This window comes from Myotis daubentonii, chromosome 10 (assembly GCF_963259705.1).
Source record: "Myotis daubentonii chromosome 10, mMyoDau2.1, whole genome shotgun sequence".
In the NCBI taxonomy this organism is placed as follows: domain Eukaryota; kingdom Metazoa; phylum Chordata; class Mammalia; order Chiroptera; family Vespertilionidae; genus Myotis; species Myotis daubentonii.
In genome coordinates, this window is record NC_081849.1 from 73,906,543 (window position 1) to 73,926,972 (window position 20,430).

General features: G+C 44.3%; 3 protein-coding genes across 7 annotated transcripts in view; 1 reads left to right on the top strand and 2 right to left on the bottom strand.

Annotated features, from left to right (window-relative positions):
• The window catches only part of HBP1 (HMG-box transcription factor 1), a 34,345-nt gene extending 33,172 nt beyond the window's left edge, over positions 1-1,173 (top strand). For all 4 annotated transcript variants that reach the window (XM_059655695.1, XM_059655697.1, XM_059655696.1 and 1 more), the window contains exon 11: positions 91-1,173. In XM_059655695.1, the coding sequence (XP_059511678.1) occupies positions 91-108 (18 nt within the window). In that variant the 3' untranslated portion in view covers positions 109-1,173. The remainder of the gene's footprint in view (positions 1-90) is intronic.
• LOC132211130 (ubiquitin-conjugating enzyme E2 R2-like) overlaps positions 1-20,430 on the bottom strand; it is a 920,533-nt gene that overhangs the window by 566,770 nt on the left and 333,333 nt on the right. The gene's annotated exons all lie outside the window — the stretch shown is intronic.
• Positions 1,451-20,430, bottom strand: part of COG5 (component of oligomeric golgi complex 5) — a 196,409-nt gene continuing 177,429 nt past the window's right edge. The window contains exons 20-22 of the mRNA XM_059655688.1: positions 13,210-13,336; positions 12,675-12,754; positions 1,451-2,191 (exon numbers count right to left, since the gene is read on the bottom strand). Coding sequence (XP_059511671.1) covers positions 2,077-2,191; positions 12,675-12,754; positions 13,210-13,336 — 322 coding nt within the window. The 3' untranslated portion in view covers positions 1,451-2,076. The remainder of the gene's footprint in view (positions 2,192-12,674; positions 12,755-13,209; positions 13,337-20,430) is intronic.

Consider the following 20,430-nt stretch of genomic DNA (forward strand, 5'->3'; position numbering starts at 1 on the left):
TTATAAACACTATCCATCTTAGCTTTCATTTGTAGAATTACTGTCTATTGATTTGTAAACATTCACTGAGTTTTCATTTTATCTCCACAGGGCTCACAACAACATTAAACCAGGATGCTTATATTAAGTCTGCATTTGCATAAACATAGACTGTTGATGGGAAGACTTAAGAGGACGTGTTCTCACCATTTGTCCGGAATTCGTGTGACCATAAGATACTGATAGCATTGAGTCTTGAAATGATTTAATAATAAGCGTGAGGATTTGCTTTCTCCATTAGAGCATTAAGCTAAAACTATCAACATTGTAAACCAAATTGCCTTATTTTTCTTCCAAATTTCACATGTCTATCAGGTAACATAGGCTTGAAAATTTAAATCCTGTGGTGCTAAAGTACAGTAGAGAGAGGAGAAGTGTGTACATGTTTTATTTTAAATTGTACAAAAGGGGAACTTAAAAATATATAACTGCTGTTTATACATTGGCTCCTTCCTGCTTATTAATCTGTATTGTACACATAATGGAATGAAACAGAAGCTGGGAGTTGGCCTTTCTGAGCAACCACCACATGGCTCAGCATCTGTGCCAAACACAGGAGCTCCTAGTCTGGCCAGTGCCAAGAGGCTAGCAGAACATGTGGCAGGCGGCTGGTGTCAGCCACCCAGCTAAGGGGCCACCTGCTGCAGTTACCCGCGCATGCTGAGTGTGGGCACCAGGTGGCAGCACCCATCCATTATTTCCAGTGGAGACGTAGCCCAGGCCAAGGTGAAGTTAATAGCATTGAGATATAGTCACTGTAATGGTGCTATTAACAGTTGATACCATTGTATTTTTAAACTTTGTGTTCTGTATCTCCTCAGCTACATATCTTCAATATGTTATTTTGTCATCATATCTTTATGGTGGGGGCAGACTTTGCACTTACTGCAGTGCAACACTTGCACTTTACTTTCCTCCAACTGTCTGAAATTAGAGCAAATACATTGGCAATACAGCTGCTTTTGCTCTGAGCTACAATCATGGCTTTTCATGTTACTTACCAAGTGGTATTTCTGGTTAGGAATCACAGCCGTAAAATTGATTTCAGTTCATTACACTTCATGATGTTGCCCCTAAATTTTGCACACTATATTCTTGTATATTATTTCAAATAAAATGAAAAAAAAAAAAAAAGGTTTATCTCTGACTTCTGCTGATTGATTTTGACTGAACATTATATATGAGATGCCAGAGTATCAGGCTCTGGGGATGGAAAATAAGTTGCTGATGGGGGTTTAAGCATTAAGTTAAAAGTAACATGTTAACAGGACAAGGGCAATAGGAAAATAAAGACCTAGATTATCTATCAGAACCTTTGTAAAATAAAAATTGTTTTTATTTATAATTTGGCATCTCTGTTACAAAGTTTAACAGCCACAAAAGTCTGCTTTTAATAAAATGACACAAAGTGTAAAGATAGCTTGCTCTAGCTTTATTACAGATACATTATGACATATTTAAACATTTAGCTCTACATCTTTGCTTTTAGGATATGCCATTGGTTCCCAAACTTTATTGCATATTGGAAACACTTGGAAATGTTTTTTAACAATACTAATGCGTGGCTCCTACCCCAAATGTGTTAATATGGGGTACAAATCAATTAATATTCGGCTTTTTAAAAGCTTCCCTCACTGGTTCTAATATGCAGATGTGGAAACCACTGGCTACATATCTAGTGAGGAAGAAAGATTGGGGGAAGCAGGGTACTTACTGTATGTTACCTGGCCATATACCTTAAAAAGCAGTGGGTGCTCAGTTATGTGATGGGAAAGGAATTTTAGCTAGCCTTGTAGAAAGGTCTGAAAGGAGAGAAGAGTTGGATGTCTTTCTGGAAAATCAGGCCCCTAGCGTTTGAAGGTGATGGTGATTTTTGACATTTTACGCTACTTAATTAGAAGGGCTGAAGAGATCAACAGAAAGAGATCAACAGAAACTGATCAATAGGAAATACAGAAAAGTTGGTTACATTCTTAAAACAGTGAATACTAACTGTCTTTGGGTTAGCGAATGGCGAGTAAGAAATACTTCACATTATTACTGAAGGGCAGACATAGCGTTCTGAAGCAGCTGAACCATTATGGGATACACCGGTGCGAATTCTTTGCCTTCTCTACTTCTCACCGACTGAACGTAAGCCTCCAGGGCTCCCCTGAAAACCAAAATGAAAACAATGTCAAAAATTATACAAATAAAACAGGTGAGAGGGTGTCAACATAAAAGAAAGAAGCCCATTTCTGGAACCTCTGCCCAGTTCCATAAGCTGAGGGACGAACAGCCTTCAAACATTCATTGGTAGTGTTACTATGGTTAAGGTGCAGAGCTAAACCTTTCTCGGTCTGCACTGCACACAGTGGTCTTATACCGTCCGGCTCTCTGACCTGAGGCGGTTTTCAGGTTCCCTGCACTCTTTCTCTGTTAGACTTCTGAAAAGCCATATGCAGCTGGCGCCTATTCAGAGCTCACCCCGTAGGGAGGCATGCTCAGGAGCGGGGGCCCTGTATTATTTGATGAAGCTGAAAGGAAAATTGCTCTTGGGCTCAAACTTTTGAATTCAGTCAAGGGTATGTGATACCAGCCAGTTGTTTATGATTATAATGTTCTCATGAATTAGATCAGGGGGTTAGCCAACCACCCACAGGCCAAATCCCGCTCTATGCATGTTCGCTTATGTATTGTCTGTGGTGGCCTTGACACTACACTGATTAGTCAGGCAGAGGCCATATGGCCTGCAAAGCCTAAAATATTTAGTATGTGGCCTTATGGAAAAAGTTTTCAACTACTGAACCAGATGATCTAAGTGTTAGATCATGTTTAAGTGGAGCTAAAACAATGGTTAATGGGTTTTATTATTGGTCTACTAAGTCCCAAGTAAAACAAATTTTTATCATTGTTAAAAAGTTTCAGAGCTCTTGAGTTTACAAAATTTCTACAAAGATACTATTAGCTCACATACTCAGTCTCAACTCCCATCTAATATTTCTCAACTGGTTGTTTTGCTCCCAAACACTGAAAATATTAATCCCTGGTCAGGTTTGTTCATTACTTTCGTTTAAAACTGTGGGGAATGTACTTGCCGGGAGTCTGCCAGCTCCCCACTTGCTCTGCAGTGCCCCTCCCACTCCACTATCCACTTTCACAGTCTCAGCCACTACATAATTGAATCTCCAATCTCATTTCTGGCCCTGACCTTCCTGATTTCTACCTGCATTCTGGATATTTTGGCCTTTTCCCCCTAAGTATCTCGCGAACTCACCTGTCAGAAGCCTAGGGCAGTCCAAACCTACAGAACGAATGTCAGCACCATGGTAAACCCTAGTGTAAACTGGGGGCTCTGGGTGATGTGTCAGTGTGGGTTCACTGTTATGAACGGACCACTCTGATGGGGCATGTTGGTAATGGGGGAGGCTATGTATATATGGGAGCAGAGGAGGTATAGGAAATCTCTGTACCTTCTCTAATCTGCTGTGACCTAAATTTGCTCTAAAAAATGAAGTCATCAAAAAAACAGAAAAGAAACCTGGGGAGGGGGACAACACCCTTAGGGAAGTATTCTGCCCACCTTACCCTATTTCAACAAAAGGCACCATCACCTCCCAAGGGCCTCCCTCTATTTAAAGTTCTCCTTCAATGCTGCACAGAATCAGTTACCAAGTGCTATTAATCTGTCAGGTATTTCCGCATCTAGTCCCTCCTCTTCCCTTTGCTGCAGTTTGAGTCCTGCCATTTTGTGCCCTAATCCAACTGCTGTAGCATTGTAGAGGGTGGTCAACCCAGTGCTGTCTCAGCCCTGGGCTAGCCCTCCCACACTACAGTAAGCCTCTGCCTGCCGTCCGTCACTGGCCATGCCCTCTACCCATTAGGAGACTGAAAACTCACCTCCCAAACCCTGTCAGTGCTACTACTGGGTCCTAGACAGTTTGCTGTGGCCTAAAAGGACCCTCAAATCATTAGTTTCCATTGTTTATGTTACCAACACACATTGCAGAGCAGCTTCACCGCCTTGTGACTCCAAGTCCTCCCCCAATGCCAACCCGGGAAAGATGGGGGGGGTGTGCAAATATGACTTCACAAAGATGTCTGTGCCTAGCAAAAGGGCTACAAAAGGGCCTGTTCCTCTTCGACCTATTCCCGTAGGCCTTTCTCATGATCTTCCTTTTCCTTAGAATGCTCTTCCCCTTCCTTGCCCTCTTCCTGATAGAGCTCTTTACTTAGCACCCAGCTCAAATGCCCTTTTTGAGGAAGCCTTTCCTAACTCCATCCAGGCAGCACAGAAGAACTGCAGCCACCCTGTCGATGCACCTTCTGCATCAACAGCCCTGGCTTAGCAGGGCCCCAGCATTTGGGATCCTTCACAGCTGGCTCCGTGCTCTTCTCAGGGTATGAGCACATGACGTGGAGGGCAGCCCCCTTATTTAAGCAGCCTGGGTGCTGTACCAGGCTCTGGCCCACTACCCAGCTGTATGATCTGGGCTGCATTTGAGCTGATTTGCTCATCTACATTATACAGTTATGAAAAATGAAGATTTTACTCTGAAGCACTTAGCTCTCTTCCAGGTCTTATATGTATCTATAAAGCACTTAAATACTGTTTTCCCCATCACACTTCTAGAAGACCTCAGATTCTCCATGTAATTGAGCAAGACGTCTACATTTGTACCACATTAGAGTGTACCTGTCCATTGGTCAGTTTCCCTCTTACGATGTAACTTAACTTTGAGGGTTGGGGCTGTATTATTCATTTATGTAACCCAGGACCCAGTGCTTAACAAATGCATAATGAATGAATAAAAAACAAATTAGAAACAGGCAGATAGATCAATGGAACAGAACAGAGACCCCCAGAAATCAACTCAAGCCATTATGATCAATTAATATTTGACAAAGGAGGCAAGAGCATACAATGGAGTAAGGATGGTCTCAATAAATGGTGCTGGGGAAACTGGACAGAAACATGCAAAACAATGAAACTAGACCACCAACTTACACCATATAGAAGAATAAACTGAAAATGGATAAAAGACTTAAATGTAAGTCATGAAACCATAAAAATTGTAGAAGAAATCATAGGCAGCAAAATTGTAGACATCTCTCATGGTAATATGTTTACTGATACATCCTGAGGGCAAAGGAAACTAAGGAGAAAATAAACAAATGGGACTACATCAAAATAAAAAGCTTCTGCATAGCAAAAGAAACCATAAAAAAAAAAATGACAAGAAATCCCACTGCATGGGAGGACATATTTGCTAATGATATATCCAATAAGGGGTTAATTTCCAAAATATACAGGGAATTCATACAACTTCACCAAAAAAGAAGACAGACAATCCAATTAAAAAATGGGCAAAAGACCCATACAGAAACTTCTCCGAAGTGAACATACAGAATGCCAAAAGACGTATGAAAAAATGATTAAGTCACTAATTATCTGAGAGATGCAAACCAGAATAACATTGAGGTATCATCTCACACCTGTCAGAAATGGCTACCATCAACAAATCAACAAATGACAAGTATTGGCTAGGAGATGGAGAAAAAGGACCCTAGTAACTGCTGGTGGGAATGCAGACTGGTACAGCCATTATGGAAAACAGTATGGAGTTTTCTCAAAAAATTGAATATGGAACTGCCATTTGACCCAGTGATTTCACATATAGAAATATATCCTAAGAAAACAGAAACACCAATCAGAAAGGATATATGCACCCCTACGTTCATAGTAGCACAACTTACCATAGCTAAGATTTGGAAACAGCCCTAGTGCCCATCAGCAGATGAGTGGATAAAAAAGCTGTGGTACATTTATGCAATGGAATACTATGCTGCAGTAAAAAAGGAGGAACTCTTACCATTTGCAATAGCATGGATGGACCTGGAGAGCTAAGTGAAATAAGCCAGTTAGAGAAAGATAAGCATCACATGATATCACTCATATGTGGATTATAATGAACAACATAAATTGATGAACAAAATAGATCCAGAGACATAGAAGCAAGGAACAGGCTGCGGAATCTCAGAGGGAAGGCAGGGGAGGGTGGGTGGGAAGAGATCAACTGAAGAACTTGTATGCATATACAGTATGCACACTGACAATAGGGTGGTGAAGGCTTGGGGCAGGGAGCAGGCTAGAAGGGGTCAATGGGGGAGAGGGAGGGATATATGTAAAACTTTCAACAATAAAGATTAAAAAAAAAGAAATACAGGCAGATAGAACTTTAATGAAAAGAAAAGCAAAAGTGCAGAAGAAGGTAAAGGAGAAACATGATTGCTGGAGAGTCCCCGAAAGAAGCAAAGGCATGCAAAATGGAATGAAATGCTCCAAGAGAATAATCTTTTGTGCGATGCCTAGCTCACGTCAGAGAAGCTATTTCTTTATGGGGGGGAAAAAGTTGCTTCTTCTAGTAACTCTTCAGGTTGCTATGGCACTCCCGAAATGTAGTCCCTGGAGATTTATACAGTGGAAAAATCCCCAAGGGCCCCAACTGTCTGAGACAATAATGTGGGTGTGGGTGTGTTTGTATACAGGGTCCAAAAAGTGTATACACACTTTGATAGCTGTAGATTCTATTACATTTTGAAAATGAAATGTATTCTGCCTTTACAATTATTCAAAGTGTGTACACATTTTGGGGGACACCCTGTATACATCAATCTAAGAAATTCGTGCACTGAAATTCTCAGAAATATAGATGTTCTGAAGTGAATGGATTATATCTGTTTTAATACAATACAAAAATCAATTTAGCAGTTTCATTTGCATTCAAAAAGATAAGGCATATGAACACAATATGTAGAAGAAAGTTCAGAAATGAGCTTGGTTAGTTTTTTTTGGTATTCATCAAAAACCATCAGAACTACAAAAAGAAAAACAGATTAAAGCCGCCCTCCCATATAAAATCAGAGTGAGATTTTCAAGCAATTATTAAATTACTTCATTTGCTTGAGTAAAACATCAGCTTTCTTGAAAGTAAGAACTAGTCCTAACTCTGGTTTGTAACCAAAAAGGACGATTAGCACCCTTATTGAAAAAAAATTAGTACAGGAACTGTACAAACAAGTAGAAGAACAGCCTGTCACATGGTAACACTGCTCTGTGGAGGCTTTTATGGAACACAAGGTTGAGTTTGTCAGGCACGAAGTATCAGTGTACTTAGAACTCAAATACATAAATGACTCCAAGATCCGCCACGTGCTTTCCTAGGCAGGTAAGCTCCTCGCTTTCCCTGGCACTATCCTCCCTTTTGGTCTCATCTCGGGCACCCAGTCTCCAGAGCTGGTAGATATCTAGTGGCACAGGGACATCAGGAGAGGCCTCCATCTACAGGGATTTGAGGAAATGGTTCCTATCTGTGGGCCCTGGACCAGGCAGGAGGGCAGGGGGTCCAGGGATGCACCTGCACTGAGAATGGGATGATAATTGTATATATAAGAAGTACCAATAGGCAAATAAAGTCTGTAAACATTTTTTACATCAGAAATGTGTTCTTCTTAGGCTAAGGAAATGCAAAGGACAAGAAGATCACAGTAAGAAGAGTTGCTGCTCCATTACAGACCTCAAGAATAATGGGCCTTAAAGGACTTGTATGCATGCATATAAGCATAACCAATGGACATAAGACACTGGGGGATAGGGGAGGCTAGGGGACTGTCTAGGGTGGGGAGAGAAAATGGACACATATGTAATACCCTTTGTAATACTTTAAGCAATAAATTAAAAAAAAAAAGAATAATGGGCTTGAGGCCAATACTAACACTTCTGCGAAGATTTAGAAATCTTTTCATCAAAACTCAACCTTCATCTTTACTGAGAACACATTCAGCAGTTACAGATCCAGTCTTCCCTGGGGGGCAGCCTCGTACCGGGACCCGAGGGCACGCACATCTGGAGGACCTGACTGGCGGGAGCTGAGGAGGTACCACTTGGCCCCAGGAGTCAGTAGTCATTCTAATTTTAAAATTAACTTGACCAGTATCCCTCAAGCTCTAAAGGAACATCTGTGTCCGAAGGAAACAGAAAGGAAGGCAGAAGAGGGTTCATCATTTGCTATTTGTTCAGCAGCAGCAGTCCCACGATCCGCAATTTGTCCTAGTTTATGACAACCTAGCATACTGTGCCAGGAGGAACAGAGAGTATATAACAAGGTTTGCCCCAGAAGCTAAAATGAATTTACTGACATTTAAAGAGCAATGCTAGCCCTGGTGTATCTACAGGGGAAAGAACACAGCAGCGGTGCTTTAGACAAAGTCAGTTCGCAATAGCAGACAGGAGGGAACAGCCCAAGGACAGAGCTCCCTGCCTGGCCCCCCGCTGGCGGCAGCAGGAGCCGCTGCTGGGATCCTCAGGGAGGCTGGACGTGCTGCTCAGAGCATGAAGATTCCGCTGTCAGACGTGTGGAGGATGGAAAGACCTTATTTAAAAAGCATGACATTATTTCTTAGCATGATTTTCAGTTGCTAAATATAGGCTTAGCAACAGCACTGCTGATGAAATCACCCAGGAGACATTTTTAAAAAGGAGAAAAAGGATTTGTGATGTGTCCACAGCAGAACAACTATTGTGGATGAACTAATTCCAACTTGTTAGGAAAACAAAAATGAACCGTGTTCAATGAACTAAATTCTAAATACTCTTCTAGTACCAAGGGGGTGGCAGCAGAGTGAGTGTTTTGGGCTCAGAACAAAAAATCCACAAATACACTGCAAATCCCTGGGTTAACCCAGGCCCAAAACCTTTTCTGAGGGCAGTTTTCAGCATCTCTTGAGCTTGGAGGCTCACCTGGCACCCTCACTTCCTGGTCAGACAGATGCTTACAGCTGAGAAGAGTAACAGATAAGCAAGGACGAATAGCAGGGGCTGGGCTAATCTACTCTTTTTTTTTTTTTTTTTTCCACTAGATCTTCTTGTAACTTCTTTTTTTTTTTTTATTGCTTAAAGTATTACAAAGGGTATTACATATGTATCCATTTTATCCCCCCGCCCTAGACAGTCCCCTAGCCTCCCCGATCAACTAATCTACTCTTTATTCACAGAGGCGTGGAGAGTGAGCGGCTCAGGTAGGCTCTGGCACCAGCCCGAGAGCTCAGTGCCTCTCCCTGAGGCTGGGCTGGTGCTCCTTAATGGCCTCTCACAGCCTCCCTCCTGGGTGCGGTCTCCCCCCTGACACCAGTCTGTTCACCTGTGCTGTGGAGCTGCCTGGGCAGCTATAAGAAATCCTACGCCAGCTCCCAGCTTCAGAGATTCTCAGGTAGTCAAGGCTGTGGCCTGAATGCCGCATTTTTCAAAGCTCTGCAACTATTGCCTGCACTTAGGCTCAAAAAAGCCTTGCTTGGGGCCGTGGTCCCATCAACATCCTCAGGACCCTCTGGGAGAACTGAAAATGGTTTCAAGAGCTACTGAAGAGGTACAGCTGATGGATTTGGAGGGTGAGGGTGACGAGGAGCTGAATGATGACTTCAAGGTTCTAGCTTGCTAGGAAAGTGTTGGTGCCATTTTATCCAAGACGTGGCGTCTAGAACACTGAGCAGAGTTGAGAGGAAAGATTATTTTTAACATTTCTGGGTGAGATTTCTGTGTCACTTTGAGTGGTGACGTATGGCAGCAAGTTTGCTGGCCTAAGGTTCCAGGTAGTCGAGGCAAATCGCAGACCTGGGAGCCACTGGACAAAAGAGACCACCAGAGTCATGCATCTGGATGAGCTCATGTGGGAACCAAAGTACAGATAGAATGTGAAGGAAAATGAGCCAAGAACAAACTGTGGGAAACGATGGCACTTAAGGAGTGGACAGAGTCAACTCAGCCATTGAGCCTGAGGGAAATAATGGCCATCAAGGTGCGCAATCAAACACTTCACCGTGGTGCCGTGGAAGCTCCAAGAAGGCAGGGCTGTGTCTCAGTTTGCTCTGTGTCCTCAGGGCCTGGCTCATAGTGAGCATCAAGGAAAATGTGTTCTATCAGTGAGTCGATGAGGAGTTTCAAGAAGGAGGCAGTGGTTGACTCCAGCTAAAGCTGCATAGTGTAAGAAGAGAAACGCCTTGGGGAAAGGATACAAACTGAAAATGAAGAGAAGACCAAGATGGCGGCATAGGTAAACAACGGAAATTGCTGCCTCGCACAACCACTTCAAAAATACAACTAAAAGACAAAACGGACACCATCCCGAACCACAGGAAGGCTGGCTGAGTGGAAATTCTACAACTAGAAGGAAAGAGAAAAGCACACTGAGACTCAGAGGAGGTGCGGAAGTAAAGTGCAGAGGTACAAAGGCGCACACGGAAAGGGCTGGCAACTGAGGACACAGTTGTCTTTTTCAATCGGGAGGGAGACACAAGCTCCCGATGGTCCTGAGCTCCAGTTCCGGGTGAGTCTCTGGGGACCCAGACTCATACGGGGAGAAACTGGACTGTCTGGCATCGGGCGGAACTGAAGGGCGGCTTTCTCTCAGAGGTACTTGCAGCGAATACCGAGGATCACTGAGGCCCAGGGCCTCTTAGGGCAGGACTGAGGATCAGCCATAGCTGTTTGCTCTGCCCAGTTGATTCTCCAAGACCCCGCCCCACCCAAGCTGTGGGCAGAGGCTTTTGCATATGAAAAGGCTGGCGCTTTGCAATCTAAAATTACCTAACAAATTGCAGCTGGGTCAGAGAGACAGAGAACATCCAAAAGAAAGCCCAAGGCCCCGCAGCAGCTTGCATTGCCTCACAGCTGGGCCTCATCTCGGCACCTCCAAACCCCAAACAAAGAAGAGGAATCTGCAGATCTCTCTGTAGCTCCTGCGGGGTAGCCTCAGACAGAGGCTAAATTAGCACCTCCTTAGATCCAAGAGCCAGTGTACCCAGTGGTCAGAGTGGGACCAACCAGATTAAAATTGGTGAGACCCTCCTTAAATCTAGTGAGACCCACGAGGATATGAAAAAGCACCAACTAGAAATTAAGCATACACTGACTGAAATAAAGAATATTATACAGAGATCCAACAGCAGACTAGAGGATCCCAAGAATCAAGTCAAAGATTTGAAATACGAAGAATTAAAAAACACCCAACCGGGAAAACAAAAAGAAAAAAAGAATCCAAAAATATGAAGATAGTGTAAGGAGCCTCTGGGACAGCTTCAAGCGTACCAACATCCGAATTATGGGGGTGCCAGAAGAAGAGAGAGAGCAAGATATTGAAAACCTATTTGAAGAAATAATGACAGAAAACTTCCCCTACCTGGTGAAAGAAATAGACTTACAAGTCCAGGAAGCGCAGAGAACCCCAAACAAAAGGAATCCAAAGAGGACCACACCAAGACACATCATAATTAAAATGCCAAGAGCAAAAGACAAAGAGAGAATCTTAAAAGCAGCAAGAGAAAAACAGTCAGTTATTTACAACGGAGTACCCATACGACTGTCAGCTGATTTCTCAATAGAAACTATGCAGGCCAGAAGGGAGTGGTAAGAAATATTCAAAGTGATGAATACCAAGAACCTACAACCAAGATTACTTTATCCAGCAAAGCTATCATTCAGAATTGAAGGTCAGATAAAGAGCTTCACAGATAAGGAAAAGCTAAAGGAGTTCATCACCACCAAACCAGTATTATATGAAATGCTGAAATGTATCCTTTAAGAAGAGGAAGAAGAAGAAAATGGTAAAGATACAAATTATGAACAACAAATATGTATCTATCAACAAGTGAATCTAAAAATCAAGTGAATAAATAATCTGATGAACAGAATAAACTGGTGAATAGAATCAGGGGCATAGAAAGTGAGTGGACTGACTATTCTTGGGGGGGAAAGGTGTGTGGGGGGTGCGGGAAGAGACTGAACAAAAATCGTACACCTGTGGATGAGGACGGGGGGGGGGGGTAAGGGCAGAGGGTGGGGTGGGAACCGGGTGGAGGGGAGCTATGGGGGGGGGGAAAGAGGAACAACTGTAATAATCTGAACAATAAAGATTTAATTAAAAAAAAAAAAAGAAATGCCTTGGGTTGGTGGCTAAGAGGTCTCTGGAGATTGTGGTGAGAACAACTGCAGAGGAGATGCTGATGGAAGAGAGATACTTACTAGGTTTTATGTGACAATTACAGCCTCCCGCCCTGGGTGTGGCTGGGTGGAAGGGGTGTGTCTTGCGCATGCGTACACACATAGATACATTTGTGGGCACTACTGGAGGGCACATGGTATCTAAATAGCTGCTGGGTTGTCCTCGTTTTCTACTAATAATTTCATCATGTTTGCGTATTTTTAAAACTTTATTCGTATCTGTGCTCCACTAAATCAGTAACTGCAACCCATGAAAATGAAGCAGAAAATGAGAAGCCAAGACAATGAGGAGCCTTCATAGCTAAAGTTGGTTTTCAAAACCAGAAGTGCATAGTTCTCAGGGCTGCATCAGGCAAGGGACAGCACAAAAGGGATATGAAGGTTTGGAAGTGAAGGAACCGGAAAGCAAAAATTGTTGTGCCCAGTGGTTCTGACTGTCAGATGCTCTAGCACGTGTGCCTGTGCAGTGAGGTGCCTGATGTGAGGAGGTGCCACCACATGTACACATCCACCCAGGCACTGTTCCTTCCTCTTCCCCTGTGTCTCCTACTCTCCCTGGGCTTCTAGAGGAGACGGGTACCCGTGGAACACACGGCTTTACCTGATGAGGAGGAGTCTGTCCTTTTCAGATGGGTGGTCATCCAGCCACTGGGAGAAGCGTGCATGGGACCACTCTGCCCTCTGAAGGTTGAAACACAGTTAGAGAAGTGCATACACATTCTTCAGTAAGTGGCACAAGTACTGGTTCAAAAAGTGCTCTCAAGGCTTCCCAAGGTGAAATCAGCTCCTATCCCTGCCTGAGGGAAGGTGGCTCAGCCCTTGGGGCACCTTCCTAACTCCCAATGAGCCCTTTGGATTTGCCAATTGAAGGTGGATCAGCAAAAGAAATAGGGTCTCTATCAAAAAAGCTTATGAACATAAATTACTTGTCATTATTTAAAGGGCTAATTCTGGATTCATCAGGTACTTCTTACACTGCAGAGCAATGGGAATTTTCCTTCCTTAGTGATTTGCTGCTGAGACAGAAATCCATGACTAAAAAGGACAAAGAGAGGCCAGGAATGCATTCAGTGAGTAGGGCACTGTACTCAGGAAGAGGGAAGACTCTGCACAGGATTGTGGCTTTCCTGTGTTACCTGGAAGGGGGATTTCAGCTCAGCGGGTGCTCTCGTGAACAAAAACTGAATAATGATGCTGAATGGAATAGTGTCCCCCAGAGCAGGACTACTGGCCACGTGTTCACTTGTCTGGAAGAGCAGGGGTCTGCAAGAGGAAAAAGTGGATGTTACTTCATGCATTCAACACTGAAAGAGGTGATTTGATGGAAAAGTAATAATAGCATATTAACATAGGATAGAACAGCATAGGAGTATAACAATACAATAGAAGAAGGAATAACAGCATTCTTTCTAAACTGGTCAATTCTTAACCATTTCTTAACCCCACATTCCGCCTAGACATACACGTGCAGCACACACTCTGGCAGGCTAACCTGCCTCCAGCTTGCCCCCTCTCTCAGGCAGTTGCAAGCCTAGCACAGGTAGCAGTCATCTGCAGCTCACTCTGTAGTTCATGTGGGATGTCCCGGGCAGGACACAGGTGGTAGATGACCTTGGCCTGCAATGCCCAGGAGGCCCCAGAGCCAACAATATTAGGTCAACCTTAGACCACATTGAAGCACCTCCTCCACAAGTCACATCCTCAAGGGACAGACTCATCAGGCACTCATCCTCTACTCTAGTCATGGCCAGTCCTCAGCCCACTGGCCTGGGAATGAATCACTCCCACTGACGTGTCAACAGCAATCAAGGCCCAACTACAACAGGAGGGTGCACACAGCACAAACAGGGGTGGGGTGTGCACCTGAAATGCCCAGCACAGCTGACTGAGGAGGCTGTGCCACTGAGCCCTTCAGGACCACTCTACTAAGACTGGGAGACGTAGTAGCTCTACCTAATATATAAAAATTAATATTGGGAGGCTGCCAAAATGAGGAGATAAAGAAACTTGTCCCAAATGAAAGAATTGAACAAAACTTCATAAAAAGAACTAAAAAAAAGAGAGAGAGAGAAGTACAAATAGGTTGTTACAGAACAGTCATGGACGTAAAGTGCAGCATAGGAAATATAGTCAATAATATTCTATGGGTACCAGATTTATGGGGGTGATCACTTCATAAGTTATATAAATGTCCAATCACTGAGTTGTATACCTGAAATTAATATAATACTGTATGCCAACTGTTATTGAAAAAATAAAAAATTGTTTTTTAAAAAGAACCTGAAAAAAATGTTCACAGGATACCATTTGAAGCCCATGAAATTTTTATCTCTTCAGGTACTCCAAACTCTCTCTTTGGGTCAAAGTAGGCTCCAGTTACCTACATACTTGAACCATATCCTCACAGCCTCTCTTGAGTTATTTTTATTTGGCATGACCCTAAGTTCCTGGGGTCCCCAAGAGGTGCTGTCTTAAAGGTCTCTGGAAGCTGACCCTGGTTGGAATGAGGATGAGGCTGCATCCAGCTCCACTTCCCACAGACTGGAGACCTCTTGTCCCAGCAGGGGAAGCTCAAAGTTCATGCAGCCCAAGGTCCCTGCGTGCTCAGCAGCAGGCGTTCCCAGGTAGCTCCCTGGAACTGCAGGTGGAGCATGTGGCCCACCAGCCTGCTTACTGCACCATTGACAAGATGCTCCCACATCTGAGCTGTAACAGGGGAAGAAGCAGTGGGGACGGGGTCCCTCCACTGGGTCACGGGCTCACTGCACGCTGGCAGGCCTGTGAGGCCACTCTGAGGGTGTGGGGAGAAGGGGAACTCATGCCTTCACTTCTCTCCCTGCTGACCCTGGTTCTGTGCTCTGCCCCTGTCCCCAGAAGAGCCCACTCTTGCCTGTGCCACATGACAGGGTAGGATTCATCTTGATCCTAGTTCATGACACAGGGAGACCTGGGAGGTCGGTCCTGCATGACAGTCTCTGACTTACTGAAGGACAGCCCTATGGAACCCTTTCTGTCTCAACAACAGGAAAATAATCAAGAATTTCGGTCCCCATCTCTCTTGGTGCTCCCTATGTGAAGTCCCATGTAAAAGGACTTCCAAATTAAATACTAAGAAACACTGAACTTTCTAATAGGAATAGGTATATTTCCTTCCTTCTGAAAATGAGAATTTCATAGCTGATTCTGTTTCTCTTTTATCCTTGGCTTCAGGAACTTTAAAGTCAAATAGGAAACTTACCTATAGTAATTAGCTTTATGGTTTGAATATCTGTGTTCTCCTTCCATATATTCTTTTTTTTTTAAAAAAATATATTTTATTGATTTTTTACAGAGAGGAAGGGAGAGAGATAGAGAGTTAGAAACATCGATGAGAGAGAAACATCGATCAGCTGCCTCCTGCACATCTCCCACTGGGGATGTGCCCACAACCCAGGTACATGCCCTTGACCGGAATCGAACCTGGGACCTTTCAGTCCGCAGGCTGACGCTCTATCCACTGAGCCAAACCGGTTTCAGCTCCTTCCATATATTCTTGATGCAAATTGCAAATTGCAAATGATACAATGGCCAAAAAGAAGGGAAGGAGGGAGGGAGGCAGGGAGAAAGGAACGGTCTGCAATATGCCACCTCGCAGGCCGACAGATATGAGATTGCTGGCCGAGATGCCTGCAGAGGCCAGGTCTGGTAAAACCCAGCTCACTTTAAAATGGGATCTTTTAGTCAATCACCTGTCCCTTTGGAGCTCTGAGTCACTGCAGTTATTTTTCTGCCAAGACCAAATCTTCGCCCCTGCCACTCACAGGACTGCTAAACAGCCATAGAAAGCACAACTAAATCTGATTCGAGATTATGCATCACTGGCATGATTAACTGTACACATCAAATGCAGACATTCCTGGTGCTTTTTAAAGAGTCTGACAGACACAGCATGAAAACCTCCCTTCTCCCTGAATCCAAGTGGAATCTGAAATACCAGCAATTTAAAAAATAAATCACCATCTGAGATAATATAAGGAACAAAAGGAGGTTAATTAAGGTGTTACAAAACACCGGTACCCCAAATGCCACAATGTCATTCTTAGAGAAAAAGAAATAACAGAACTTTCAAGGTTAAACTTTACAGCCAGCAGGTAGTCTTAACTAATCAAGTATTGGGTCCCATTAGAAAAAGCTGCATTTCTAGTAGGGGAGCTCCACAGTGAAGTGACTCATAGCTGGAAGTCTTCTGTTAAGGACAATTACAAAGTGAAGAAAGACAATAGTCCTGCTGCTCCTATGTGCACACTCAACATTAGGGGTGGCCCACCCCCCTGCCACCACCTCAGTCCAACGCTTTTGTGAAGGGCCTGGGAAGGTAGCAGGACCACCAAGACTGTACACCGAGGTCTGGAACCGGCACAGAAATGAGAGGTGGTAGGAGGAAACACAATTCCCCTGCCCAGGTCAACTGAGGGCCTTCTGGGAGAAGGGAGAGATGGAGACCCAACAGGGGCCATGTGTATCCCAGAAGAGAGAGAAACGGGGGGGCTGATGACGAGGGGTGAGGAGGGCTGGACGTAGAGAGATTAGAGGTTCCTTTCTAAGATCGACTGTTAATCCAGCAGACCAGGTTGAAGAGGAGGTGAGGGTTTCAGGCCAACTTTCTATAGAAAAGGGTACACTGGGCTCGAGGTTCCTGATGCATCTCCTAGAAGCCTGTATGTGGCCTAAGACAGTGAAATGGGGCATTTCATAGGGAAGGTTCCCACGGGGGGCGGTGTGTGTGTGTGTGTGTGTGTGTGTGATCTCTCTTAAATTTTCTGACATTTTCCTGGATGGTTGTGGAAGCACTCAAATGCAGCTCTAAGACCAGAGTACAAACACAAGGGAACTTCTGGAATAAGAAGCGGTGGTTACAAGCACAGCTTTGGGACCAGGCAGCCCTGCTGCTGAAACACAGCTCTGCAATTCAGACGTGCTGCCCTGGCAACGCACCTCCTCTCAGCCTCAGCTGCCTCAAGGGGGTCATACCTGACTCGCAAGTGTTGTGAGGGTGAAATGAGAAAATATCAATACAACACTGAGCACAGGATTAGCATAAAGTAAATGATTAAAAGTGATTTCTAGAATTAAAACGATAATAAACTAAAAATCTACTCCTGCATGTTGACTGGGTGCTCCTCGCACTGCCAAGAGTATTGGCAAACAACAAACCAAGCCCCAGATGCGCTGCCTTCTGGTTACGATGCTGACATCTAAACTTGGAGGTAAGAACCTAAAAACCTTGGGTAATAGCTATTTCCGGGGATGGGTTGACCAGTCCCAGATTCAAAAGTGGAAAGAAAGGACAGAACACATTTGGGGGTCCTCATGCTAAAAGTGCTAAAAATGGCAGCTGCCGGGAGGGCTGCCTTTCAGCTCTCAAACACACAGCACGGAGGGCTGGGATTAAGCAGCAGATGCTCAGCAATACCAACTGTAGACATGAGAAACCTGCACCATGCCCACAACTACAAACAGTTGATATGAACATTCTAGAGTTACTGATGGTTTCCTTCTTCCCCGAACCTCATCACAACACCCATCACAACAGCCCACATCGCCTGCAGCTTTTCCTGCTCTTCCAGCAAACCTAACACAGCTTCTAGCAGAGCGGCTGGGGACAAACTTTAGGGGCAAAGCTGATCCCTGCAGAGGAAAGATGGTGGTGGCTGCCTGAAGGCAGGCCTGGTCTCTAGCAGGTGAAAGGCACGCAGTCCCTGTTCTGCCTTTTGCTTCACAAAGATCTGCACTGAGAAGGTCTAGGGTCAGAGTTCTCCAGCCCCTGGCCAGGTGGAGCTCTGCTCTCTGCTGTAGAGACAGAAATCACCCAGGCAAATCCCTGTGGGCAGCTTTCTGAGGCAGCAGAAAATCATATATGCCACGTTCATGTGCTCCCTGGGACCCTAATGGAGACAGTAAAATGTAAATGTATGCAAGAAGCTTGCTGGCTGAATTAAACAGTCCACTAATATTACTGTCAAGAAAGTGCCCTACGACAGATGGCGTGTGATGGGGGAGGGGCACCTGCTGAAGCCTGCGCGTGTGTGTGACAGAGACAGAGACAGAGACAGAGACAGAGACAGAGACAGAGATAGAGAGGCCCTGGGGTCTGCTCTGCAGGCTCTCTGGCCAGCACTGTCACACTCCCTTGCAAAGGGCCTACTACCCTCTCCTGCAGCCACTGCCACTAACTCAGACCAAGGCCCAATCTGCTGAGTGTGGATCGTATGGCTGCCCATTATTCCTGCCTCCCAGCCTCACACACATTGCATAATGTTTCAGTGTATTTATATTATGTTTTAGCTCCCTTGTTATTTTAAAATGGGGACAAATGCAAGAAGGATTTTAACATATATTGACTTTTCTGACTACAACTATGAAACCAAGACAGAAAATTTGAAAAGTATAAAAAAACCTTTAAAGGAAAAATCACTAGTGATGATCCTACTATCTGAAGATATCATTTTGATGTTTATCATTCTTGGCTTTTCCTCTATACACACACACACACATACATTATTATTTAAAAACGAGTGGCCCAGTGCACAGATTTGTACACATTGAAAGGAAATTAACTGAAATATTTTAATATCGCTATTTGCCCTTTCTCTATAATAGAAGTGCCAACCAAATTCATGATCAACAATGGCAGATAGAAACACATGTGTGCTATTGGCGCCAGCGAGTCAACCTAGCCTTTTATGTACCTATAATAATAAAAGCATAATATGCTAATTAGACTGGATGTCCTTCCGGACGAAGCCCAGGTCCCAGGGGCCAGAGGGAAGCTGGTGCTGGCAGCCAAGGGAAGAAAGGCCTACTCTTGCACGAATTTTGTGCATCGGGCCTCTAGTACAGAATAAACTTGCTTAATTAGACTTGCCTTCTGATTTAGCTAAACTTTTTCCAGCACAGTAAAGCACCCCTACCTCTCTTTCAGGTAATTGTCAGCAACATAGCAGTAAATAACAACACAAAGCAGATTATTATTGTCAATCACGCAGGGAGAACAAAGGGTAACATATTTAAGTGCAGCAGTGAGAAAACCTGAAGTCATTTTCAAGGTCCACCATTTCTTCTTTTCAGTCAGGTCAAGTTTCTAAGCTTCGTAAATCTCCGTTTTCCGCTAATGAAAAGAAAATAGAATTCCACCGTGTCTCCTATTCTCCTATCTACCTACTCGAGGACTTCTGTGAGGATCAAATGAGATGAGGCACGGGAAAACACTTCACAGACATTTGGTTAAACTGGAAAATGTTTGCACCTGGCTATATAGCAAGTTGTGTTCCTGGGCTGAAGAAACTCCAAGGAGGCTAGTCACTACGGAGAGGAAGCTGGGCGTTGCTACATGACATCATTACCTGGGGCCCACAGCTACTGATTCCAGTCTGGGCTGTGGGACACATTTTGTGCCATGGGGTCTTGGCAGCATGGCTGCGATTTGGTGGTGTGTCGCCCCGGGGTGGTGGCAGGGCCTGTGTCCCTCTTGGGGGAAGCCAATGTTGGTTTGTCAGCGCCAGGTCCGTGGTGCCGTTTATTTTTAAATGGCCAGTGCACACGTCATGGCAGCTCCTGAGTTGAGCATCTGGCCCCTAGTGGTCAGTGCAATTCATAGCTACTGGCCAGTCATCTGGTCGCTTAGGCTTTTATATATATAGATAGTAGGGATCATATCACACATACTGTTTAGTAATCTGTCACTTCATTTCATGATGCACTGGGAAGTATTTTTCATATTATTAGTTATTAACTAACAATACAAATTGCTTATTGTTGCATATATTTGATCCACTGAACATGGCCTATATTATTTGGCCAATCTCCTACCGACCGCCATTCCACTGATTCAGAATGTTTTGGGAAAAGAGATCCTGAATGAGAGCCAAGCCAGTTCTATACATGGCACTGGATAATGCCTATTCCCTGTCACAACCCACAGCACAGATGGGAAGATTAACAAGAGTGGGCCCTTTCATTGCAACTGCTCAGAACTAATTTTGAATTAGAGACAGATCTCTAACAAGTTTTTGCAGGTAGGCAAATAGAGGGCCTACAATTGAGATATTGGAATGAAGGTTACTCTGTACTGATGTATTACACTCTAGAAGGGATTCTGTAGACCCCTCCAAACAGGTCAGCTTCCATAAGTCAATTCTCTCCATGTGACAACTGTGGAGAAACCTGCGGCAGGGACAAGGGCCTTTCCAATATTTATAGCAGTGGTTCTCAACCTGTGGTCTCAACCCCTTTGGCGGTCGAACGACCCTTTCACAGGGGTCGCCTAAGACCATCCTGCATATCAGATATTTACATGACGATTCATAACAGTAGCAACA